Source organism: Calidris pugnax, unplaced genomic scaffold (assembly GCF_001431845.1).
Source record: "Calidris pugnax isolate Ruff unplaced genomic scaffold, ASM143184v1 scaffold51, whole genome shotgun sequence".
In the NCBI taxonomy this organism is placed as follows: domain Eukaryota; kingdom Metazoa; phylum Chordata; class Aves; order Charadriiformes; family Scolopacidae; genus Calidris; species Calidris pugnax.
This window is the reverse complement of record NW_015090797.1, coordinates 6,992,678-7,019,792: the sequence shown is the minus strand read 5'-3', so window position 1 is coordinate 7,019,792 and position 27,115 is coordinate 6,992,678. Positions and strand designations below refer to the sequence as shown.

At 38.3% G+C, this 27,115-nt stretch overlaps 1 protein-coding gene across 4 annotated transcripts in view; it reads left to right on the top strand.

Moving 5' to 3' along the window:
* Positions 1–27,115, top strand: part of ST18 (suppression of tumorigenicity 18, zinc finger) — a 166,448-nt gene that overhangs the window by 117,833 nt on the left and 21,500 nt on the right. For all 4 annotated transcript variants that reach the window (XR_001411385.1, XM_014937026.1, XM_014937027.1 and 1 more), the window contains 7 exons: positions 3,239–4,036; positions 6,823–6,957; positions 8,618–8,708; positions 10,358–10,462; positions 11,861–12,066; positions 15,218–15,429; positions 24,037–24,282. Coding sequence is in view for 3 of the 4 variants with exons in the window: in XM_014937026.1 (XP_014792512.1) it covers positions 3,239–4,036; positions 6,823–6,957; positions 8,618–8,708; positions 10,358–10,462; positions 11,861–12,066; positions 15,218–15,429; positions 24,037–24,282 (1,793 nt within the window). In the remaining variant the exon portion in view is untranslated. The remainder of the gene's footprint in view (positions 1–3,238; positions 4,037–6,822; positions 6,958–8,617; positions 8,709–10,357; positions 10,463–11,860; positions 12,067–15,217; positions 15,430–24,036; positions 24,283–27,115) is intronic.

The window sequence follows — 27,115 nt, the reverse complement described above, 5'->3', positions numbered from 1 at the left end:
TAATGAACTGAGATTAGGAGTTTATATCTTTATCCACTCCAAATAGAATTTCCTTAAAACAAAAAAAAAAAACTCAAAATTTTATACATGTGAAAACTATAAAACAAATAGAAGAAGGCTGTCTTTCAGATTAAAGAGACAAATCATGGTTCTATCAAAATCAGTGGAGTTCTTTATTTCTTTGTGTCATCTCTATAGGGCAAAGATTTCAGCCAGTTGTCACTTGTAAGTCTTCTAGGAAGAGTCTCCTCCAGGTGTTCTGCATCCTGTCAGGTGAAAGCCTTGGAGAGAGTTCCCTCTTTGAATACAACATTAATTAACAAGTTAATACCCAGTGTCTCTGTCTTTTGGGGGAGGTTACTAAGCTAAATTCATCAAGAAAAAGGCTCCATGGCTCTCAGTAGCTGTCCAGCCTGCAAGGAGTATTTCCACCTCCTAACATCAGAAATCTGAAGTGAAGCTGTTTGAGTAAGAGTTCTTGTATGGTGGTTTTTTTTGTTTGGGTTTGGTGGTTTTTTGGAGGTATGTAGATTTAGCTAATTTTTATTGTATTGATTCAGCCTGGGTCCTGGCCATCCAGACCTGCCTCAGTAAAGTGCTTTTCTTTCCCTTGTGTTTGTCCTCTGCACAGTTTAAAGAACTTACTGAAGGGAAAGCACTATGATGGGTGTAAAGGTAGAACTTGTACCATGTACAGACAAACCTAAGTTATTTATCTGGTTCTTTTTCTAAAAGTGGGCAAGTGATGGGCCTAGTCCATTGATATAAAAGTCGGTGCTATTTGCACCCAGCTCTTCTGTCAAAAGAAAAAAGTCATCGCATTTCAAAAAGGTTTATTTGATACCAGTGAGTTTCTCGCAAACTGCATTTGTCAGGGATAATACACCCTATCCCTTTTGCATTAATTTTGCCAGCTACAAAACAAATTTCAAATAAGCATACAAGTGTTCTGGTTATGTAGGTATATTTGCAATTAGTGTAATGTTGCTCATTTTATTATGAACTCATGATTCTTGTCGGTTGATCAGTTAATGCTTCAGTTCATGGACTGATGCAACTGTAAACTAAGCTGAGTTTTGATTATTCTTAAAGTAAATTTACAGCCTGTGGAAGTGAAAAGCAAAGCTGGGACAGCTGAACCATTAAGACTGGTTCAACAACAAATTCTTAAACACTGCATTTAAAAATTGCTTATTATTTAACGAAGCATACCTGTTATTGTGCATTTATAGTATTTTTCAGCTTTCACATAGAAAAATAACTGAAAAGATCTGTTATTAAGTTTTGTTTTATTTTGTTTTGTTTTGAAGAGTGTGAGACTCCTTTTAAAACTATAACTTCTTACTTTTTGAAACGACTCACTGATGGGATTCTGGTTTTTTTCCAAATGGCAGAAGAGCAAATAATAAAAACCCATTTGACTAAAGTTGGTCATAGAGCCAAATCATCATTCTTACTTGCTGAGATGTGAAAAGACAGCAGACTTCTTTATTCAGAATACTGCAATGTGTGTGGTACTAGACCAGCTGCTAAAAAGTTATACTAAGGTTTACAGACATTTTTTTTAAACACAACTTTATGCACACAGTGCACAAGGCCACCTCTCCCTGCATGAGTCCAATTTTCTGAAGAAGAATAAGAATTAATCAATATTTTCTTTTAACATATAACAAACAGTTGAACCAAACAATTATGTAAACTGGAAATGACCCAAAATGCTAACAGTTTGGCAGCAGTAAAGTGAAATGCATTGTGGTGCACATGTGCATTTTTGTCCCCCTTTTCCCCTCCACAATAATCTGCACTTAATAGGAATATTTTAAACTATGTAGCTAAGCAACAGAGGTAATTGTTGCTTTCTAGAGCTTTTGTTAGGCACTCTAACACAGCCCAAATATGCATAATTAGGTATAATGTCTATAAATCATTATTGTACACATGTGGGTAGTTAAGTGGATTGAGAGAATAGTTCAATGAATTGGACATATTCAGTGAAAATGCTTTTTATTTGTTTTCTGTAGTTCATAATACTTTAAAATTATCATAACCCTTTACACTTTCTCTTAATAGCTCGCTGTGTTATTGAGAGAAACTTCATTTGCATTTTAGACTATGCTTAATTTATTATTTAAACCTGGAGTTCTTCTGAATCAGGAGAGGACAGATACATCTTACGAAATTGTCTGTGCTTGTTTATTCATCCTCCTTTCTAGGAAGTAAAATGTTAAATTTTTCAGTTTATGTTGAATAGATCCCAACAAAAGAATGTACCCTATAATCAGCATTATTGAAGGGGCTAGTGTTGTGACTAAATTCTTCCCTTCATCCAAAAATGCTTTTAGTTACTATGGCAATATTTACTTGATCCTGGCAAACCAGTGTTGATTTTAGAGAGATAATTACCAGAAAGGAAGATGATGGAGATGTATTTTTGAGTGTCCTTGTCAGAGGAAATGTTTATAAAAAAATTAAATGAGATACAAAAGGCATATTGTCTTCCACACCGACAACCTCTCCTACATATAGCCTCTATTACCTGCTGGCTGCTGCGTTTCTTCTGAAGAAAGATGTTTATAAAGCCAGGATGCACTTCAGTGGTGTCTTTAACAAGTCCTTTATGAGTCTGTACATAACAACCATTTCTGTTTGCCTGTGCATGACCTGATCTATCACTTAATGTGGCAATTGCAATAGTGACCAGGAGCTTGCCCTTTGTGAAGTATTGAGCTTTTTTCCATCAAGGTCTTTCATGGGATCTGAGGTGACCCGAAAAAGAATTAGGGTTTATTTTGAGGAAATATTTGGGAATCTTAGATGAAAGAAAAGTGAAAATGCATCAGAGGAGTTTTAAAATGTGTGTGTGCCTGTATATATATATATATATCTGCAGATATCATATAGATTGTGTGTATATATATAGTACTTACCTATATGTGGCACATCATATTTATATGAATGTATAAGAATGTGTGTTCTAAGATAATATATGTCTTCACCGTCAGTGAAAAATGACAGCATATTTATTTGTCATATAGCTTTGGAGTTATAGTATAAAGTAGACATAATCTTAGAAGGGCTTTTCCTAATGTTGCAAGCAGCCTTGGTGGCTTCAATCATTTCAGAGTACCTTTGAGTAAAGAAACAGAGATTGGTAAGTAAATATCTTCATATCACTTCTTCAAGATACAAAAAGCAGTTCTTCTTACATATTTTTCTCTTGTTTTTTGCCTTCATGCAGAGGAAAGCACTCCAAAATCATCTGAAGAAACCTCTCATTCAGGTGGGCAAGAAAATTCCAGTCAAAGGAAAGATAACTACTCCAGCTATCAAGATGCTGTGGCCAAATCTTTGATGAACATGGGAAAATTATCGAAAGATGCACCCAGTCAAACAGTGGCAGAAAATCTAAATGATAGCGGCATTCAGTCCTTAAAAACAGAAAGTGATGACACTGATGAATGTTACATGATTAACTCAGTTGAAGGAAAAGAAAAGACTGTTATTTCTGACCCAAAATACTGTTCATCTGAGGAAAATGAAAGTAACTCTGAAACTATGGACAACGAGTGGGACAGCTCCTCAAATTTCTCAGAAGAAACAAGCGTAAAGCCCCATGTGACTCAAAAGTATATTGTAGAGTGTAATCAACCTAGCATCCTGGAAGTCCCAGAAATTAAGAAGGAAGAGGTAGAATTTGGCCCTTGTGAAACACTTTGTGACTCCGAAACAGAGCTAAGAGCACCCCAGGAGTCTCACCCAGATCCTTTCGAGAAGAGAATTCAGAATCCCTTCCCTGAAAGTGAAGAAGATGACAATGAGTGCCTGTCAGAAACCACGGAAGTGTCGGTTGAGCTGGACAAAACAAAAGGGAACTTGAGTTTGCTGGAACAAGCAATCGCTCTGCAGGCAGAGCAAGGGCATGTGTTTCACAGCACCTACAAGGAACTGGACAGGTTTCTCCTGGAGCACCTAGCAGGGGAAAGGAGACAAACCAAAGTTACTGACATTGGTGGGAGACAGATATTTAGCAACAAACGTAAGGAAGTATTTTTGGCTGTTCTTACTGGCTTAAGCATTTATCCTGTGACTGATAGAGGATTCTGAGCTGGGTTTTATAGCAACAGTAAAGAATCTGGAATTTAGCTGGTAATTTTGTTAATTATGTACCTTCACACTAGTGCCTTACATCTAACCAGGTTAAACGCTAGGTACTTGGCTTCCTGCCAAACCGCTATGTGAAATGATCAGTAATGGCCACTAAAAGGGCTATGTAGCTGGCACTGACACTCCTTCTCCTCCTTTTCCTCCTCCTCTGCCTCCACCTCCACCTCCATAGGGTGCTAATACATACCTCCTAAATTTCAGCAGCCAAAAGAGAAGGTGTTGAAATGGTGCTTAAGGAAAGGTTACGGTGAAAAATTGGCCTCTTCCAAACATGCCACCCAATTCCTAAGCCATGTGTTTTCCGAGTTCAGCCTACTTCACGTATCAACATTAGATTTTGCTACAGCCAGCACTTCTGAGCCAGGAAAGCACAAGCCGTGCTCTTCTGCCTCATTCACCATCAGCAGAATTACCAGTAAGTTCCAAAATCTTTATTGTTTCTGATGGTTTGTGGCATCCTACAAAGCTGTAGGAACATTGCTCCATTTTTGGTACTTAATTAGGCTTCCAAAAGTGGAGATTTAAAAGATTTGGGTTTGATTTGTGAACTGGCTGTCTCGTATGAAACTCCTCAATTGAGGATAATTCCAGAACGTCAAGAGAAGTCATTTTATAAGCACAGTCCCTGCTGTAGCAAGTAACAATGCATTCATCTGTCCTTTGACTTTTCCCTTTAGGCTTCCAAATACACTGAAGCCACCCCAGCATTGCTGCAATTTCTGCTTGTGATAAACTATTTACCTTGGTATTTCTAGTGTTACTTTAGAGTAGTCCACGTGGACATTGAAAATATTACAGTACTTTAATTATCTAAAGTGTTCAGTATATAAGATAACTGACAAGGGTTTTTAGGAGTTGGAACTATAAAATATTTCCTGAAGTATTTGGGAAGAATATGCATGCATCTCATTTTTCTGTCTCAAGCAATCTTTCCATTAGTATGTCTTAAACTGTGCATGCAAGGTGTTAGTCTACCTCTTTGCTAAAAGCCATGAATCTTTATTTGCCCAAATAAGTATGGTGTATGCAGGAATTTTATGGATCCATTTTCTTATTCTGATACCAGCTGTGTTCATCAGGTTCACATTGGAGTCAATGTGACTCTCTCACAGCACACATAGGAAGGAGCAGTGACCGTAAGCATGGCAGAATTTGGCCCTTCCTGATTTGCCTCATATTATTTTTAGCTGTAGTTTGCAGGTGAGTTCAGAGGTAGCACTCATGGAAGAACAAAGCAGGCTTTGTTCAGTTTGTATAAACACCATATGATTTTAGCCCACGTCGTATCAGGCACATAACTTTTTTCACTTTATATAATTAACTGGTTTTTATTTCTGAAAAATCCACCATCAAATCCACCAGCTCTTAATTGTCTTTCTTGGATGCTACATCAGAAAAACATGGCTTAAATGTGTATTTTTCCATATTTTTTATTGATAAACTTTTCCAATTAGAGGGGGAAAAATAATCATATATCAGAGTCCCTCTTTATTTTCTGTCCACTATTGCAGCACTTTCCATTTGCAGTGATTCTCAAAAGCGTGTGGTCTCCTGTTGATGCTCAGTCTATTTTCTTTCCTACTATTTTTTTTTAATTTTTTTTTTTAATCTAAAGCCCTGCCAGGAAGTTTAACCCTCATCTGTCTCTGGCCCTCCTGTCCCCAAGCATGTCGCCTTACCTCGCGGTCCAACAAAATGAGCTTGAAGGAGGCTGCTCCCTGTTCTGGCTGCAGCTGTTTTCTCCCCCAGCGCCGAATGCTGTTGGCAGCCAATCACAGATGGAGCTAAAACCATCCTCAGCAATTTATGCGGCCACTTCCTCCAGATTTCTCACAAGAGAATTTCTGGACCAGAATTCATTCCTTCCTTGCCCAGACTTTTTGATCCCGCGTTGGAAATCAAATAAAGGCTTTCTGACCAGTGCTTCTTGCACCATTCTAGGTGCTCGAAACAAAAGCTGGGAATGCACTGCGGCTATTACAGAGTGGTAGCTGTGGGGCTGGGCTGAGACCTCGCCTTTGAAAGGGTATCGGCTGCTCCATGTTTTCTCTGTCATTGTGGGCTGCTCCACAAAGCGGCATTGCCATGTGTACCAGAGGGAGCTGCTTGCCTTGCCTCTCAAATGTAAAGTGGCATGTATTCAGTTCCCTAACAAAGAACCCACAGCCTAGAGATCTGCGATATTTAAGGAATGGCTTCTGGTTGAAATGCTTTTTGTTTGTTTGTTTGTTTGTTTCACACCTCAGCTTTTATTTGGTCGTCCCAGCTTCCCGGAGTCTGACATTAACAGAGTAAAAGATTGTTTCTCGGGTTTTTTTTATTTATTCCTTTATAGATCTTGCTGTTGGCTGATGCTGCCAGTTTTCTGGCTTATTGGATTGTGGCTTCTGTCCTATTTGAGGCTCTGAATGGAATAAATGACACTGCCATCCTAAAGCTATATAGTTTAGCACATAAATGGCATATCAGGAGGTGGAAGCTGTTGTTTAAAGGACACAGTGTAAAATCCTAGATGTGCTTAAATTGCATACATCTCAAAACTTTGTGTAGGAGTTAAATCTGGAGTACAAAATGAAGAGTATCACACTGCAAAGATGGTTCAGCTGAGTGCAGACTGAGGCGAAAACCAAACAAAACCCTTATCTGATTTCTCTGCAGATTCACCCAGGCCTGAAAAGAGAGAAACCAAATGTCCCATCCCAGGATGCGATGGCACAGGGCACGTGACTGGGCTGTACCCTCACCACCGCAGTCTCTCAGGCTGTCCACATAAAGTTAGAGTGCCACTAGAAAGTGAGTATCGTCACCCTGCGGTCCAGAATAACAGCTGGATCTGGCCCGGTATTGTGGGTAGTGTGTGCTCATACTGGAGAAGCAGCCCACTTTTTCCAGCTGAGGCTGCAGAACGAAGCTGAGAGAGGAGCCATCACATGTCCTTTGTCCTCCAGCTCTTAGTCACAGTCCTAATTCCCACACACATGAAGCTCACATACTCTTTAGCAGCAGCGTTACAAACATCAGTCAGCTCCTCAGGTGGCTCGGAAGGAATAAGATAAGAGCCAAACTATCCCCATGCTGCCATCAGACCTGCATGCCATAGTCTTATGAATCAAGATCTTGCTTGCCCGTGCCTTTGCTAAGGCATGCAGCACAGAAACCACCTGCTTGTTTCAGCCCTGCGACCTGATTTGCCGCACTCACACACCCAGGTTGCTGGTTTTCATTGCCAGTAACGGAGAGGCCTGGGCATGCTTATTCAGAGATGTTTCCAGTGTCCCCCTCACCACTGAGCTCAAAAAGGCTACTTCCATCAGTAACCTCCCAGCACTGGGTCCACAGCATATCCTGCTTGTATTGTGCTAACCCTTCTATGCCCAGCCTACCCTGCTTATTTCTAACTGCCGATCTGATTACATCGGTTGGTGTGTGTATAATCCTGCAACGTGATGCAATGAAATGCTGCATAATAAACCAAAACCTAATATGAAATTATTCGTTTAAGCAACCGTGTTAGTTAGATTATTATGAAATGCTGCATAATAAACCAAAACCTAATGTGAAATTATTCATTTAAGCAACCATGTTAGTTAGATTTTTTTTTTTTTTGTGGTGGTATGCATAACAAATCAAAAGGGCACTTGCACTTTATCAACGTCCTATTCCTAACTGTAGCTCTCCCTTTTTTTTTTTAAATCTGGTACTAACCTGTATTTATGGAAACATCTGCTGAGTTAAGCAAGTTGCTGCATTTGGAACGCCTTAGCAACATTAACTTTTTAAAAAGTTAAAATTAATACCTCTTTATTAATGATCACACTTCCAATCAGCTGCGTTCTGTCCTACTGGAGAAAAAAAAAAAAACAAAACACAAAAAACACACACAAAAAAAAAGCCAAACAAAATTATCTGTAATCTCAATGTGGTTCCTGACAGAACAAACCAGTTGACTGAACGATCATCTTTTTTGAAGCACTGCGCACCCAAAGGGGTAATGCAGTACAGAAGTCATGAGAGCAGACGTACAGAGACATATTCTGTTTTACAGAGACATACATCTCACTCTCAGTAAAAACAATCCACATCAAAGGGCATTAGAAAGGTACATGCTTTTTCTAGTCATCTGTATTAGTGGCGTATGAACCAGAGGGCAAAGGGTCTCATGATTCAACGTCCTTGCTAGCTTCTGCCTTTGTTTTTTTGAAGTCCATAGAAATAACATGGGAGAGATGTGCATGTGGGAAGCCATACTAGAGCAATGTAGGAATAAAGTTATATATGCTGAGGGCAACAGCCTGACTGTGTTGTAGGTCCTCTGCTTCTCCTTTTCTTTTGTGGTCAAAATGTGACGGAATTGAGAATCCAAGTCTGAAGAAGAATGGTTCATACTTTTAATATAGTTATTTTTAATTGTTGTATTCTATTATGACTTTCTTTTTTCCTTATTCCTGTTTAGTTCTTGCCATGCATGAAAATGTTTTAAAGTGCCCCACCCCAGGATGCACTGGAAGAGGACATGTCAACAGCAATCGCAACACACACAGAAGGTAGATCAGAAAAGTTCCTGTCTGCTTAAAGTGTAACGTACTCAGAAGTAAATTGATGGGCACATCTTGGAATGCCTATGAACTGGGATAGCCTGTATATATATGTATATATGTATATATATGTATATAACCAAATACTTGTGTTAGATTTTGTTACATAAAAAAAATGGCTGCAGCACTGAGGATGGCAAATTCCACTAGTCTTTTTCAGAGAAGACATTTCAAACTACAGTTTCATTACAGTCTTCCCAGTGAAACACTATGGTGTAAAATGGGTAGTAATGAACAAGTACATTATTATTGCTACAGTTGGAAAACCCAGTGGAAATCAAAGACTCTTCATTTTGCACCACATACGTGGTAGTCCTTGAGAGGAACTTCCCATCAAGGCACATTTCCTCTTAGCAAAACAGGAAATTTTAAGTGGAGTATTTTGGAATTCCTGTAAGAAATAACTCCATTTATTACCCTCAGGAATGTCGTCTTCCCACTTGGAACACTCTTGTCTGTTTAACTTGCTGCCTGCAGGGAGAAAGTAAAATTGAGAAAAGCCTTCCAGCCAGGCAGCTGGGGAATCATGTCTGGGCTGCAGGTGGGGCAGAGGGCTGATGCTCGCTGTCTCCAACAAGCCACTGCTGGCGGCACGGCTTTCTGCTGGAAGCCAGCAAGCCAAAATATTCCACCATAGTGCCTCTAGAAAAATAAAATGTCAATCTTACAACCAAACCTGTGACAGAAAGATTTAAAAACCAACTTTCTTTGCGGAACTGAATTTTGTTCTTTTCTTTTTTTTCCTGCTGATTGATTGATTGGTTGTTGTATGAATGCACCGAAAATCAAGGATTATCATACTATGTTACCATCTTTAAAACAAAAAGTTAGTCTTTACCAGATATATTATAAGCTCAGCTACAAGAATATATAAGGAACCAGTAAATCTTTTTTTCATTGTGTTTCCTGTTTTAAATCCCCAGTCATCTTTGCAGCGCATCAGCTGTGTCATAAGCAAGCCATGAATAGGATAAGAAAACATGTTCTAATCTAATAAAGCAAATAGGAAAAAAACAAAGCACATCTTGAAATGACAAAATATGTTATTTGGTAACAGTTGCTCAGATACCTCTGTTTTTTTTCCCAAATTCACTTTCCTTTTAATCAGCAGGAGGCTTATATGCATGGTTTAGCTGATAAAGTAAATGTCATTTGTCAAAAAATTTACTAGTGACTTGCCAGCCACAAAACATCAAAGCTGAACTGTGGAAAACTCCTACGTGATTCAGTTTCCAGATATATCACCTCAAATACACAGATTTCACAGTTTTGCATTAAGGGTTGAAAAACAGATGAATCTGGGCTACAACAGCAGCAGCTCATATAGAGGCATGGGACAGATGAATCTGGGCTACAACAGCAGCAGCAGCTCACATAGAGGCATGGAGCACCAGAGAAGTTTGAAGTCATTGGGTTCGACAGCACACATTTCCTTTACTTAAGCTTTTGTTTTAATGCTGTATTTTTATTTTTTCTTTTTGTTTCTTTTCTTCACCGGTTCGACAGCACACATTTCCTTTACTTAAGATTTTGTTTTAATGCTGTTTTTTCTTTTTTTTTTTCTTTTTGTTTCTTTTCTTCACTTTGCTTTTAAACAGCCTTTCTGGTTGTCCAATTGCTGCAGCTGAAAAGTTGGCAATGTCCCAGGAGAAGATCCAGCTCGAGTCTCCGAAAGCTGGGCAGTGCCATGATCAGACTCACAGGTAGGAGCCCTCAGGAACTAATGTCTCCAAAGAATTTCAACACAAACTCTGCTGAGCTCTCCTCAGGGCTTTCACCCATTTCAGATTTAGCTACAAAAACAAGTCAGTATTCCAAGATGAACCTCTGCAAAGCTAAATTACTTGACTGTGTCTCAAAATTAACACGCAGTGTTCTGCTGGTTCTTCTCTGTGTGGCTCAACAAAACAGACACGTCTTTTGAAAAGCAATCAAATATATTCTAATAGACCTTACTTCCACACAAATAGCCTAATCAATGTTTCTGAAATGTCTTTCTCCTGTAAACCACATGTCCTATCTTGCTGAAATGTTTTAAACACTTCTCAAGAACTGCTCCTTTGTTACAATATTTTGGCCACTGAAACTTGATTGAAGATCTCTTTGACCTTATTGCACTTTTAGCATCACATTCCTCATTTATTTCATGATTCTTTTCAGGAGAATCTTCCAGTGATCCCAAGTAGCCTGTTGCATTGGCATTGCAGTTATCTAAAAGCACTGAGGATGCTGTTCATTTGGTTTCCCCACCATTGAATAGCTCTTATTTTGAATTTCTTTATTTTAAGTTTATTGGTTTAATTAGTTTAATTTATTTTTTATAAAATGGCATCAAAAAGGGGAAACATTTTTTTATTGCAATTGTATTTTGTTTGAGGGTTATATGGACCCTACAGACATGCATAATTTGCACATCATTGGCACCACAAACATTACAACCTATTATATTCAGGTCTATTTGGGGACACTTTAATTTGTGGATTATTGACATGATCAGCTCTAATGGTTCCTTCAGAGCCATTACGGAATATTATGTCCATGTGTCTGCCAACTGCACGTGCCTTAACTCCATATATGAAAAGTCCTTAGGAAATTACTAAAGACAAGTAGTTACTGAACAGTAACTAAATGGAATAACACACCATAAATCATTCTTTCTTCCCAAATAACAGAAGCAATTATTCTGGATCATCTTACATTATATTTATACCATACTCACGCACAGTAAAGTGAGAACAATAGTGATGTATAAACTGCAAGTCCTTTGACTAGAAAAAAATCCAGACAATTTTTAGAAAGAAATAAAGCACCACACTATAGTGGTAATCTAGAAGAAAATCAGTATCTTTTTTTTGTAAATAGCCCACATTGTTACTACAGAATATTGGATTTTTTAATGTATGAAGTCAAAGTACTCTTTGACTAGTAGGTCAGCCACCATATTTACATTATTTATTTCTTGTATACACGTACCAGTAAGATTCACATGTGGTGACAGCACGCTTTCTGATACTGAGTTGCAACTGTACCCTATTTTGCAAGAAAAGGTTATTGAAAGATATTCTTGTGTTTCTCATTGATTCTTTTCCTACTCTCTGCAGGACAAATTTAGCAAAACAGCCGGAAGTAACTCAATATAATTACAGAACTTCACAGCCAGTCACCTCCTCCAGAGCCACCCTGACAAAAGAACAGGAGAAGTTTGGGAAAGTACCATTTGATTATGCCAGCTTTGATGCACAAGTCTTTGGCAAACGCACAATAGCACCTGTGGCACAAGGACGAAAAACACCCCAGTTCCTTGAATGTAAGCTTGAAATTCCATTATCTCTTTAAAAATGGACAAAATGTCAATTACTTTTTTTTTTCCTGTTTTGTTTGTTCTGCTTTCAAACTTATAGAGTTAAAAAATCTCTGTAGGAATTGTCTTTAGTGTGACCAGAATGCTAAATAGAATCACAAGTTTGCTAAATATAGAATTATAGAATGCTAAATGTCATCACTATAAGTTTTACTTTTCTGATATTTCTTTTAAAAGCAAATATAATGGGGAAAGGAGGAGTAAAAAGGAATGATTTATGTCCTATCTGTTACCTTCTTCCTTGGCTAAATTGTGGTATCTTTATGTGATAGGATGCTGCCATGCAAAGTGCCATGGAATGTGTTTGCACAAGATGTAATCAATTGTACAGAGAAATACCAGTTAGGCTTTAAAAAGCTTTTCAGATACTTTTTAGATGAATCCATAGAGGTATTATTCCTCCTAGATGACCATGTGCCTTGTCTGCATTACTTCCAGGTCTGGATTTAATTCATTTTGATATCTCATGTATCTATACTACATAACTTTTGTAGTGCAGACATATTCAATGTATCAAATTGTTGTTAAGATTCCTCTGCTTGCATCACTTACAGATTTGCTGAGGTACTGTTCTGTACAAATTAGATACTACAGTGCAAACACTGATCATTTATTGCAGATGCTCTTCACAATCTGCATGGGAAACTTCAGCAAGATTCTGCCATTGCGTTGACCATTATAAAATACCTCTTTATTTCAAAGAAACAAATTATTCTGTTGCCATGAGGGGGTTTCATTGCACCATATTTGGGTTCAGAAGAAAATAGATCCAAAACAATGTGACAAAAGCCTCTTTAGTTGGTTTTCATTTTGGCCATGACAAAACATTTAGTGAAGGAAAACAAAAAATTTGGTGAAGGAAAACAAAAAAGGAAAACAAATTGCATGCCACTTATCTCAACAAAGGAGAACATTCATAGTAAGGTGAACAGAAAAGCAGAAAAATTTATATATATATAGAATACAACAAAATATAACATAATAATCTTCTAATGCTGTATAATATTACATATGTTTTATACGTTTATAAAATTTGTGTATTTGTATATTTATTTGTGTAGGTGCTTGGGTACACACACACGTATATATAGTTTGTAGGTATGTATGTGTTTGTGTATATATAAATACCCTATTTAAAATTGCAAATGAAAAGTAGATATTTATCTGGCCTGGAAAATAGACCTGTTCAAATGAAAGCAAATATGTGCATTGCCAGCTTCTTGGGTGGCAGATTTTCCAATTTTGTTTGTAAAATTGAATATTCCCTATTAGCTGTCTCTTTGCACAGATGTATGTCTATTTCACAGGTTCGTTTCAAGGAAAAAATGATTGAAATGTTTTTATACAAATGCAAATCCATACATATGCAATTTATGTATAATGTACATCAGGGCTGAAGTTTGCAGCCTGTAGTTCTTACAAAGATTGCAGTGTGCAGCTATTATTTTAATGGAAAGGTGAAAGTAAAAGAGCAGGTGAGTGCTTTGACTATGCAGATATACTAAAGTTGGCAATAAGAAGCTGATGATGCAGTGATTGGCTCAGCGTCCTATGTAAATATGTAGCTACCCAAAACCCCACCATTAGCCCGCTGTGGATTCCGGACTTATAAACTTGATTTGTTAACAAAACATGCATCCCTCATAGCCTGCTTTATTTTTTGTCTTTTAGGGTGCATAATGGAAAATGCACTTTTTTGCTCTTTAAATATAGTTTGAAGTTAGCTGTAGTAACTGCTAAAATTGCAGACCCTCTTGCTTGTTCTACAGTGTTACAGCAGGCTGGATAAATCCCTTTTCATTTGCACTGCAGAAAGGGAGAACTGAATCATGAAGCTTTTATGTATTGCTCTATTGAGATGCCTCCAGTAGCTAGAAAAACTGAATACAGCCACAGTCTGTGCACACAAACAAGCATTGCTCTGAGAGCATCCCAACTTTGAGGAAAGATGACATCTTCAATGTCTTGTGTATGTCTTGGCATTAAAATGCACTCAAGCCAAAGCTCTACGTCCAACGGGATCCAGAGCCTTGAGGCTCAGATCTTTCTGGAGCGAGCAGATGGGCATCTGCAGAAATGTTCTTGGTGTATCTGGGTGTAGGCTGAGAAATTGGATTTTGCTTAGTTTATCTTTGTAGGGCGCTGTGTGAGCTCCAGACAAAAGAAGTGATTATTTCTTCCTAAGAGCTGAAATCATAGTGTTGTGTTTTGCCTGCAACAATTAATGACATTTCAAGCTCCAAAATCCAGAACAGAGAGCAGAGTTCTTTCTACCTGTTTTAGAGTAAGTGCTGCTGATGAAGCAGAAAACAAAGAACCACTTGTGTCTGTGAAAGCGCTTTTCTGTTCACCTGTTAGTTTTTCATTCTCAACTGACCTCTTTGTGCTGAATAAATCTGTGTATTATTCCAAATGACAGCCAACATAAGACAGTGAGCCAAGATCAATGTTATTCTGAGTGTTCATTATCATTATTTTTTTTAACTGATTAAAGGGTAGACTTAAATTTCCAAAAAAAAATCCACAAAATCAGGACTGAATATTCCTGACAGGTAATGTTCTTACCTGATTGATCTGGTTCATTCAAGAGCCTGGTCTTGTTCTTCTTACTCACATAAGCAAAGCTTTATAAATAACAGACTTATTCATTTAAGTAGGGTAAGCAGTGTTGTTTTAGCTAAGACTGGACAAGTCACTGTTGGCTTTTTACATAACAGAACTCCAAGCAGAAGCCTTTATAAGGCTACATTTATAATTGCATTTGCCCACATGTGTTGTCAGGTCACAATGGATAACACTAATGCTTGTTCAGTCTTTTCTTGGACATCATTGCTCTTAATGCCTGAGTAAAGAATTAATAAAATCTGAGTAGAAGTCTCAGTTGTTTTGTCGAAAGATGTGTATTTGTTGGGTAAAAATTAAATTATCATGTTTCTGAAGCCATTTTTACAGCAAATACTTACTGCCAATAGGAAATGGATTGTTTTAAATGTATTCTTTGAATATTTTAATGTATGAAATTGTAGTCTGAGAAACAAAACTATTTAATGGGAAAAATCTCGTACGTGCAATTGCTAATCAAATCTCTCTTCAACAGCAAAGCATTTTTCAAATCCAGTGAAATTTTCTAATCGACTGCCTAGTGCTAGCGCCCACACACAGAGCCCTTGCCATGCCAACTCTTATAGCTACGGTCAATGTAGTGAAGACACCCACATAGCAGCAGCTGCTGCTATCCTGAACCTTTCCACCCGCTGCAGGGAAGCAGCAGAGATCCTCTCCAACAAACCACAGAGTCTGTCTGCCAAGGTAGGGTAGTCCAAGAACCTGGAGGGTGTGCTAGCTACTGAACTGTGCGAATAAACTGTCTTTCATGTTAGTGACTGCATTAAATCCCCAAAAAGGAGGCTTCTGTTTGCATGCTCTTTTGAAGAGAGACAGAAATAAAATTAAATATCAGTAATGTAGTGACCAGTTCTGATAAAAATAAATAAATAGCAGGAATTATGTTGTTACTCTTTTCATAATTGAGCCCTAAATACAAAGGGGGAGTTTTGTGGGAGGAAAAAAGGAGGATGTTTGAAATCCAGCAACATTTGCGGTGGATAATGAGTTATATCTGTTTAAAGAGGGAATTTTCCTCCCTCTGAAACCTGCCATAAGCGATCATTTTGGAGGCTGATTAAAAAAAAAAATCAAAAAACAAAAGCCCCACATGTGATTAATCAAGGTGGTATTTTGCTAGCAATGGAACAGAACTACACCTATTGAGTCTGTTGTGTTTGGAGCTCATGACAGTTTGACAAGGGGTAGGGAGGGAAATAACAACTGACTTTGGTAAAATTCTCCTTTCTGCTGGCAAGAGAGGAGAATCAGGCCCACAGCGTTTGGAGATAGATAATTTGGGCAAGTCTGTCATAATGGAAAGCTGCCTAATACCGTAGATGCTTGTGTGGCTTTCATGTTTTGGTTTCTGCTCTGCGTTTCCTCACAGATCTTTATGATTTACAAATGGTACTGTGTGAGCTATGAGCCTTATTTTCAGTGCCATTACATAGTATTATACCACTGATGAAAATAGACAAGATTTTCTTCTGATGACTGTGGTTGTGGGAGCACTGTTGTTTATTATTTGTATTAAAGTCACACATGCTCCACTGCAATGAAACTTTTGAAAGCTCTATGTAGATGAGAGGATGCCATTACAAGAACTTCAGAAGACTTCACTGCGGAGTAAAAAGAAGTGTATTTATCAAAACACAAAGCAGCAGGTGTGTTTCTGCTCTGGGATTCTGACTCTCAATGTGTGCTCTGAAGACAGATGACCTATTTCTCTGCAAGTCAGTGTCGCTCCACCTTGTCTATTATAGCCCCAGCTTAGTCTGACCAGAGATGACTTCCACAGCTCTTGGTCTACAATTTGGTTGGGCCTCCATTCAGGATCACTAAAATGTTAGCTGTTACTCTCTGAGGGAACCACTTCTTTTACCATCAGTGTAACACCTTGGTAGGTATTCCAGGCTTTGCTCCTTTGCAGGGTGGTGTCCTCTACTTTGCTGCCTTTGATTTCTAAAAGCCTTAGACCTTGAAATAAATGTTGTGAGATGCACTGGAGTAGACTTTTTAGAGTGTGCCTACATGCATCTTCCATAACACAAACTTTATCCGTCCCCAAAATTGCTCATGGAACCTTTCGCAGATCACAGATCCATCTGTGGTATCTGCTGCAGAGATCTCCTTCCTCTGGTCTTCAGTAGAGGCTTCTTCTAGCAGGAAAATGGAAACTGATGCCAATGGCTGGATTAAATTGCTGCCGCAGCCTTTGGCTGACCTCAGCAATAGACCTTCTTGCCAGAGAAGAGCAGTAAAGGGACCAGGCATAACCCAAAGATTTTCTCTTCCATACCTGCTTCACAGTTGCCAAATCATGGGGAAGGTTAGAATGGAAGTGAACATAACAGTAACGATATAGAAGGACACTTGGGGCACATAGCTTACTCCTTTTTCACAGCCAGGAATCCAGCCTAAAAGAAAATCACCTGCATACCTTGCTATCTGCCTGCCTCCACTTTTGCCAGACTTTCTGGAGGGCATGCTGCTACAAAACATCTGACAGAAGAATCAGAATTAGCTCCTGGCCAGAACACAGGCAAGTAAGCCCCAAACAGGTTCAGTGGCCAAAACCCAAAAAAACTCATTTTTATTTGTTTTTGGCTATTTATTACTTTTATCATACAGAATTCAAACAAAAAATTGTGGAAATAAGTCTCCAGACTCTCTTCAATGAAGACACTTTCCTATTTTAAAATATGAAGAAAAAAATAAGGCTGTTTTTAAAGAGACTACTATCTATTTATCAATGTTTCTGAATTGTTTTGTGGCTGGCATTGGCTGCAAAGTTAACTGCTAGAATATCTTACAAATTTTTAGAAGATAAAAAGCATCTCTTGAGACTTTATCAGTATTTGGACTCAAATAATGCAGCATCAGCAGATGAGTACAGAGTTAATGATTTCTTTTTTCTAGTCTTGATAGCACACACATAGCACCAGGTCTGAAAACACCTGTGTGGGGTGATTGTGTTCAGAGCCCCATAGGGTTTAGACCTCTAAGCCCTGCCCTCTGTCACATTTCTTTGCTCCTTTGCCTAACAAAACCTGATTAGCATCACCCATACTTTAGCAGACCAAATCCCCTGATTTGTAAAGGTGTTTGCTCTCACATGAGCATCAGGCAGCCTCCCAGCAATCCAAGCCATGACCCTTTGCAGGTGGGAGACAGCATGGTGGTAGAGCAAGGACATGTGGGACTGCAGAGGATTTCCTGGACTTGCAGGAAATCCTTTGCAATTACACAGTGGTCAGAGCTGTAAAAATACTCTGCTGCTACGTTTTAAAAGCAGAATCTGAACTTCAAACATTTCAAGCAAGTGTTATTTGCTTGTGTTCACTCAAGGCGTACATATGTCACCTTGCTTAAACCCGTGGGGAAAACACCAAAATATGCTGAAGTAGTTTTTTTTTTTCTTTCCATCTCTCAAATTTTATTTCTTGACCTCCAGAGTGTTGTCCACTTCTTAGTAAGAGCTAGATGTTTTACCTTGAATGTTCACCATTTTTTTGTAAATATAGAAGATACTTAAATGAAAATGTTTTTTACAGCACAGTTTCAAATTTCATTAATTTAATGGATTTTCAGAGATAGCTCTCACATTGTCTACATATCAGTTCAAAAGAGAAAGTCTAAGCCAAAAAAAAAGAAAGAGAAGGGCAGCAAGGCTAGACAAATCAGATTACACATTAGCAGTGCCATTGATAAGCAGAACTACCAAAAAATGTCTCATGTACAAAGGTGATCCACCAGATACTTCAAGATTAAAATTATGGATTTATAAATTATGCAATTTAAAGAATAAATTTATTCTGAAAAGAACAGTAAAATGGATCCTAAACTTTCTCTGTGAATTATCTATCGGTTGCATAAAAAACACTAAGATCATCAGATACCTTGATGATAATTGTTTTCAAAAACGATTAATACCATATTAATGTTACATTGGCTGAGCCATTCAACCTCCACCTGGGCCTGTAGTAAACTGTTCCCCTGAATACAATCCTGATCAGCCAATTTTCATGCGGTCAGTACCCCAAACCAGTCTCCTGGTTGCATTTGATTTACAATTTATGTAGCTTCATTCAACTCCCATTGAAGTCAACAGAAGGAGTGCCCTAGAAAACTCAGCTGTTGGTTTCTAGCACAGCGCAAGAGTCTACGTCATCATAACATCCAGGGATCTTCCCTGTTTACAGCCTTCACCACATTCACGTCTCACAGAGGTAGCTGCAAGCGATACAGTTTATCTGTATCCTCGTCACTACTGCTTGCCAAACATTTTGTTGACTGTTTTGGTGTTTTTCCCACCTGTTTAGACAAAATGGCATATGCACACTATGCCTTGAAAGAAAACAAAAAATGACACTTGCTAAAAATGCTTAAAGTTCAAATTCTGTTTTTGAACAAAATTATGTCATCTCACCATTCTTGGATATTGATGATGGTGATAATTACATCAATTATTTCAACAATGTAGTTAGTACTCAGCACGTTTTTCAGGCAGTCCTTTACTCCAAATACCTTAAAGCCTAAATACAGGATGAGAAATCAGCCAAGAATATCACTAGGTACCATCCTGTTACACTGCTGTGCATATTGCTCCTTGAGTACATTCTTGGCTAGCTTTTTTAATTTGTGAATTGCTCTGGGCTGAAATTGTGACTTCATTTTTGTCTCAGATGTAGCTGGGCAGTTACATGTTTTCTTATTTTGACCCAAATTAGTATTTTAGTTTCATGCAGAGCTCAATTGCTTAAATTTAAGTCTAAAGAATTGCAGACCATGTGGATGTATTTTTATTGGCTGGGAATAGAAAAGATTTTACTCATTTGCATGGAGTTGCATTAAGAATAGTATTCATAAACATGGCAAGATATTAGTTCCAGAGTTACTCCCAATACCAGAACTAAAGAGCCCTTTAGGGTTTTCCAAACCAGACTGAACTGCTAATGAGAATGTAAAATCTTTGATAATGTTGTTTAATGTTAGAAATAACTAATGTTGTTTCTTTGGACTTACCTAGTATTAAGTTGTATGGCTGATGCCAACCAAAGAATACATAAAACCCCCTTATATGAAATGATCCAATCTCCCTAAGGTCACAAGTTTGAAATAAGATTCATGCAGGCAAAATAATTCACTCCTCCTGATCCAGCTATGAGATAAAGCTTAACTTGTAATCGTTACTGGAGACACACTGCAGAGTATTAAATGCTGTGAGTGATCAGATGGACCAAAAGCATAAGAAAAAATACAGGAGTAATTTATCACAAAAAACAACATCCTTTATTGTCCTGGATGATGTAGTTCAGTTCTAAGGACAAGACTTAATAATGTACTAGAAAATATTCTGTAATATTTATGTCATAAAATAAAGGAGGCTGAAAAAGCTTGACTTTAAAGTACAAAGCACTTGAAAAGGATAGACACCATTTTTTTTTTTGTTTACATATTTATATTATTCTTCATTTTAGATAGATAATCATAGTAGAGTACTACTTGTACCTTATCTTTTCACTGAATAGATCTGGGAATAAAGAAAATATGTTTTGGTCATTTTTCTCTCATTTTTTATTCTGGAACCCTTCTTCCAGCTGCTTGTAAAAGCTGTGAGGGTGATTGCACTGTCACTGTTGTGTGAGTAGGTAAGGAGTAACCTAAATTCAATTATCGTGTGTAAGCTCTCAACATCATTGATTTTTCTTCATTGTTTCAGTGGATTTTTTCCTGGTTTACACCAGTGTAAATGTAAATGTGAACATGAATGTGAATGTGAATGTAAATGTAAATAAGATCAAAATCAAGCTCCAAAGATTTACACAGCTATAAATTAATGTAAGTTAGGAAATAATAAGATGCATTTGCATCTTTATTTTTCTCACAGTTTTTAGGAAGAATCAGAACAGTTTACATTGTTTTGGTAGCTATGTTTTAAATATGTCATGATAAATGGATAAATATAGGCCTATTCACACATGCACTGAAGTCAACAGTATATAAGATCTTGCCTTCACCGGAGAGAAAACAGCCTTTGCAAGTCTGAGCTAAGCACAGTAAGTGCCATTTTCTGTCAGCATGTCATAGCACTGCTCTAGCAGTTTTTGCCATTTGCCATTTTTGTCTTTTTAGTTCCATTTTAAAATTAATGTAAAAATAAACATGGTAAAACAAGCAAAGGAGACATATTGAGAGGAGGGTGGGATGAGAGTAGGAATGAAAACTGGAGCAGTATCTGACTATCCTCTCTTTTTGCTCTGCCATTTGGAGTTTGCTATGAAGGCAGCAAAGTGATAGCTCTTTTATACCATTCTGAATAAAAAGCCATGCTGTAAACGTGTGATCCATCCTGCGATAGGCAAAAGGGGATATTTTTTCTGTGACTATATTTAATTGTTGTGTGCATCTGTGAGCTCACTTAAACCCCATCTGTACGCTACTTCCCAAACACACAGTCCAGCCTTCCCTGAGCAGAATTAGGTGCATGTTGGACAACCCAACTTCTACGTGAATTTCAGGGAAGTGCTGAGGAAGCTTTAAATATCCACAATACTAAATGCTCTGCCTTTCAGCCAGAGCTCCTTGTTGTGGCTAATGGTATCTGTTTCTCAGAGACAATACACTTCCTGATATTTTCCTATGTACAGTTTCATCAAGGAGGGGACCTTGATTGATTTCGGTCCTTTTGTTGTTGCTGTTGCCTTCTGAGTAGTTGATATTTTGTCAGTGACAGAGAATCTGCACTATTTATGGGTTTTGCACTATAAAACTACTGCAGCCCAGTCACATGGCTTCCTTTCCTAAGCCATCTGTCACAGAGGTCTGGAATTTTATGTGAATGTTGGTTGTGCAGACTTAACCCAAGTTTTTTTATTATGAAAAATGTCAGCAACTACAATATTTAGCATTTTACTTTACATTGGTCATTAAACTTGATTACTGTAGCTCTGTTTCATTGCTATAGTTACATATCAACTCTGAAGCCAAAAAACACTGGGGCGATCATGGCAGAGTTATATTGTGAGATCCTGGAGTGTGCGCTTGGCACTGATATAGTTAATATCTTGGATTTTTGTAACTAAGGTTTATTAATGCTGGTATAAAAATGTATTTGATATTATACAGATGGCATAAGATGTTGTGGTTACTAAGTTATTATCCAGGATAAGCTGCACTGTCAAATTCAGGGCTTAAAACTATCACAGGAGATTAAACTATTTACTAAAAAGGGGCAGAAAGATATAACCAAAGCGTCTTAGTATGAACATATTAGAAGTGTATTTACTTCCCATAAATATAATAAAACATCTCTCTCTTTAAGCTGTATGATTGAAAATGTGAACTTTGCTATGCAGGAGAAGCAAACATAAGAGGTGCCTGAGTTTCTGAGCTGGGGACAAGCAGATGGCTTGGTAGTGTTTCCATCTAGGTGGGCATCTGTCTTAGGCCCATGGATACAAAATGGAGTCAGGCTGTCTGAGTGAGGAGACATCACTGGGCCCTAAATTTCCATCTCCTACCAACATTTTTCTTCTAATTAAAAAGATTTCATCAGACATATTTTGCCTTTAAATTAGTCACCACTGGCAGGAGTTGAAGAGAAGGCTGCATGAAGGAAGTTTGTGCCTTCAGTCCAACTGTGGTGGCCGTGTTACACTTTCAGGACAAAGTGTATTTCACCACAACAGTTTTTAAAGTTCTCAGGCACAGATAAGTTTCACTGCCATATCTTTAACCATTAAATGGTTAACTAATCATTAAACTCTAGCAATAATTAATAAGAAGAAAGAGAAAGGGACTCTTTCTGCCAGTGTCTCATCACTTCCTAAGGAAGAGGTCTAAGAAAGATTGAAAAACTTTTCCCTGGACATACCTGTCTCTTTTCCATTTACAGCAGGGGGTCTACATGACTCACTTATGCTCTGGGTTTACTTTTATATTACTCAAGGTAGGAAGTCTCAATTTGGATTTATATGACTGTGTCCTACATATCTAGCACCTAACATATCTAGGCCCAAATTCCCACATGGTACCTGAGCTTTGTGATGATGCAAATACAAAATAGTAGTGATGACAACAACAGGAAGACACAGAGCAGTGTTCATTACAGCTTTCTACATGTATAGATCTGTGACATTGCTATTTATCTCTACAGTCTTTGAACATTTTCCACCTTATTCAGGGCAACACACACAGAACTAGACTACCAAGTGCTCCTCAAGAAACCTTCTCTTTCACCTCTTCCCCTACTTAACTTTAGTAACTGACAGCAATAGGAAGGACTAGTCTTATACTCATCCCTATATATACAATATGTCAATATGCAATGTTGCGTATTGAGCACAAGGGGAAATTTTTTGTTGTTTCCATTAGCAAATTGCACTTCCAGGAGCTTTTCATCATTTGAAAAAGAGGTGTTTGTACTCTTTTTCTGCTATCAGTGTAAGGCAGAAGAGTGATCTTTCCTTTCCTTGTTCTTCTTATACACCTGAGCAGCACTTTTCCCTGCTTGTGAGCAGGAGCTGCTTTGAGAGCTTCTCCCATCCTGGAAAGAGAGTTTAGGTCCATCCCCAAGCTGCACACACACCTGCAATCAGAGGCTGCTCTTTGCTGTACTTCCCAGGTAGCAAAGGCTTTCCTAACTCATGCTGAAGGTCTTCACCAGGGACAACCTCCTTAAGATTCCTTTGTGGCTCTCAGTCTGGTGGTCTCAGTGCAGACCTGTGCCTTAGTGGCCTAGTGAAACTGTGATTAAGGCACTGTGTTATTTTGAGCGATGTACAAAACCCTACTGAAAATTTCTCCTACTATGCTCCTTTTTGGCACATTTCTTCCCCCCTCCTTCTCTCCCCCATGATGCAGATGTTGTAATGTTTCCGGGGTGTGGGGGGAAGGGAAGATATGTAATAGTAATGCTGTTGATGACCTAAACAGTGCATTAATGCTTTTAACTGTGAATTGGGGTCATAGTTCTCTGTAAGAGTGAAAAGATCAAGAAGATTTAAAGCTAAACTTTTTTTAAATAAAACTAGATTTAGGGTGTATAGGTTACGGTTTAGAGGCATCTTATTTAAATTCTACTTACTATGTTTAAGCTGAGAAGCAGGGATACCATTACTGAAGCTACTCTTAAGTCTGCCTAAGAGTTGGACATTAACTGATATAAATCGAAAAGCTGGTTTTAGATTCAGATAAATTTAAATAAAAGCGTGCATTTATATTTATCCTTTAAAAGCACCACATGGTTATGTTGCAGCCTCACCATGTCCATATCTAAACATGTCTCTGTTTCCTGTTGCATGTCAGGGAGCTGAGATAGAAGTGGATGAAAATGGCACCCTGGATTTGAGCATGAAAAAGAACCGAAGCCAAGACAAAGTTATGCCTCTCACTTCTTCCAGCACAGCACTTCCCACTCCTTCCTCTTCTCCTTTCAAAACAAGCAGCATCTTGGTAAATGCAGCCTTCTACCAGGCTCTTTGTGAACAGGAAGGCTGGGATACACCAATCAACTACAGCAAGACCCATGGCAGGAAAGAAGAAGAAAAAGAGGTATTTTTTGAGTTTCTGAGTGACTTTTTCCCTTGGATGAGTGGCCATATGATGGTCTTTGGGATGACCAATCTAGTGCAGTTTAAAGGGAATCAATTTTCACAGGTAGATGTTTGGAAACATTGAGCTGGCTTAAATGCCCTCTCGCATGTGGCCTAAGAAGTCATTACTCACTTTGAAAAATCTTGCTCTCAGTGCCTACTTGTGAATAAGTGTCTAAGATAAGGAAATCAAAGGTATCCACTATTAGAGATGACTGTTTTTTAAATTTTGTTCCTAATGGCTTAGTTCCGTAGCACATACAACCAAATGGTCTAGGGATCATTTAGGGGAGAAAATCCCAAACAAAACCAAACCAAGGATGTTTTTTTCATGCTGAAACAAAAAGTAATTTTTCCACACCAACTCCTTATAATTCTAGATAACTCATCATAACTCTAGATGCTCATATCTAAGCATCTAAACGCATGTTTAGAACCTTACCTGCAATATTCTTTCAGTGGAAAACTTTTTATTTTACACTTAACATACTTTAAGAAATCTTTGCCAGTGAGTCTTAGATCTTACTAGTGGGTCCAGCGGTCCAGAAGACAGTCTGAGAGCACCAAGTAAAAAATTGTTAGGACTGATATTTTTTATTTGATAAGGAAACAGCATAGAAAAACTAGATGAGTATATAAAGTTGTCTCATTTTTTCAAGCTGTCCTAGAAAATGTAAAAACCTAAACCTGAAAATGCAGTTGCAGGAGCAAAGAAAAGCAACTAAAATGTCAGCAAATAATTTTATTTCATAACTTTCCAACTTTTATGGCTAATCTTCTCAACTGCCACTTTGAACTTGATAATTGTCTTGATTTTGTTTCTGGTTCTGTTTTGCTCTTTCATGTTTGTTTATCCTGTCTTGGCAACAAGGCAGCATAGTCTCCTACGGTCTGTCTTTCTTATTCTTCTATTTTGCTGCTGAGTTTGATTTTGGTTTTTTTTCTTGAGCCTGGCTGTCAGAATATGGATTGTTTGCATTTTTCTTAAATCAGGAAGGGACCAGCAGCACCTTTAAAGGCTAATTAGATAAAATCTTGGTAATAAACATAGACAAGCCTAAGTGATAGCTTTCTGAAGCAGACTAAAAGATTTCACAATTTGGAGTTTCTATGCAGCTTCAAATACTTTTTTCTCACTATTTGGTTTTATATATCAAATCATAGCATTAGAGGATTATATTTATTACAAAATTATCTTTTGTTCAAATATCAAAACTGTCACTTCAGGAAGACATAGACAGGGATAAATTTCTTGAGGGCTGAGGTTAGGGAATTCAGGCCTCCAATTCCAAAAAATACCTGGAAATAAAAGATAGCTCAGTTGTGAAAAAAAAAAAAATAGTCAGCACTGGGTAGTCTGTTCTTATGTGATCACTGAAACAACTTACACCACACAGAATCATTTCTTGGAGGCTGGGTTGTCTTGAAGAGCCCTTTGCAGCCACCTCTGTGGGGCTGATGGTGCTCCTTACCTCAGCAATGAGAGCACGATCCCAGTATCAGGGTTTTGGAGAGGGTTTGAGGCAGTAGGCTGAGGGCTCAGGCTCTTCCCCATTCATGCCGCATAATGAACAAGCACCATCCAGCTTTGAGAGAACCGCCTTGCTGCAGGGGATCAATCAGTGTCGCAGACTTGGCAGGGGGCCTGTCCTGCTGCTCCTCCTCCCTGCTGCCACCGCAGCTCAGCAAAAGAGCCATGGCAGGAGCACCTCCGCGTCCCCCCACAACGCCTGCTTGACTTTCTGAAGGCCTCAGTGGGTGGCTGGCTGCTTCCCTCTCCCTCACAGTGAGCTGGAGGCATCAGCGGATGACTCAACAGGACATAAAGATCCACGTTCAGGCACTTTTGTCCCTTGCACTAGGTGCTCTGACACTGTGCAGTTTGTCCCGAATCAAGGATCTGGTCCCAGACCTCTGCTGCCAGCTTTTGCCATCCCAGGGACCATTGACATGTCCGGTGATCTCAGGGCCAGAGGCTCTATTTTGCAAATCAAAGACTGGCAGTTATCCTCATGCAAAGAAAAATGACTGATTATATCTATTTCTAATTCATTGTTATCTGGTTCATATGCACAACAGTTGCTTAATTTTGGTGGTAATTTCCAGAAAATATTGTCTCTCTCTCTCTCAGTGAAATAGCCTGTCCAGATGCCCCCTTAAAAAAAAAATATCTGAATTTGGAAAAAGCTCAAAATCTCTCCAAAAGGAAAGCGCCGAGAAATAACTAGAGCTGTCAGTTAGTTCAACTGTCAGTTCTCCAAAGATTTCAGGGCTTAAAAATGTTAAAAGTGCCAGATGCTATTATCTGTTATTCATGTTACCATTATGTTCTGGTCTTTGCTGAAATCAATATAAACTTCCATCTGTACATTAATGGAGTTTCATTGCTTGCTTGCTTTCTGTAGTGTGCATGCGTGAATACACACATGCTCTTTGCAGAAAATAGTAATGTTTGGACTGATTGGGCTGGTTCTGGTTTTCCTTTTAGTCTGGAATTCTTCAGAATTTTAATAGCATTTAGTTATAGATCCATTCAAATGGGAAGGGAAAGATTATTCATACAGTTGGACTTGACTAGCTGTGATGATTATCACCTAACAGACCAAAAAGTGGGAAGTGCTGAAATCGTTTCCCCAAAGGATTATCTCTCCCTCTAAAGCTAAATCACTGGAGAAGCACACAAGCCAAGGCCTGATCCTGATGCTTTGCACAAAGTCCTAAGTGCAGAGGGCGAAAAAATATTTGGTCTTTAGGTTTGACCTACTTGTTTCAGACAGATGCAGCTCCTTTTA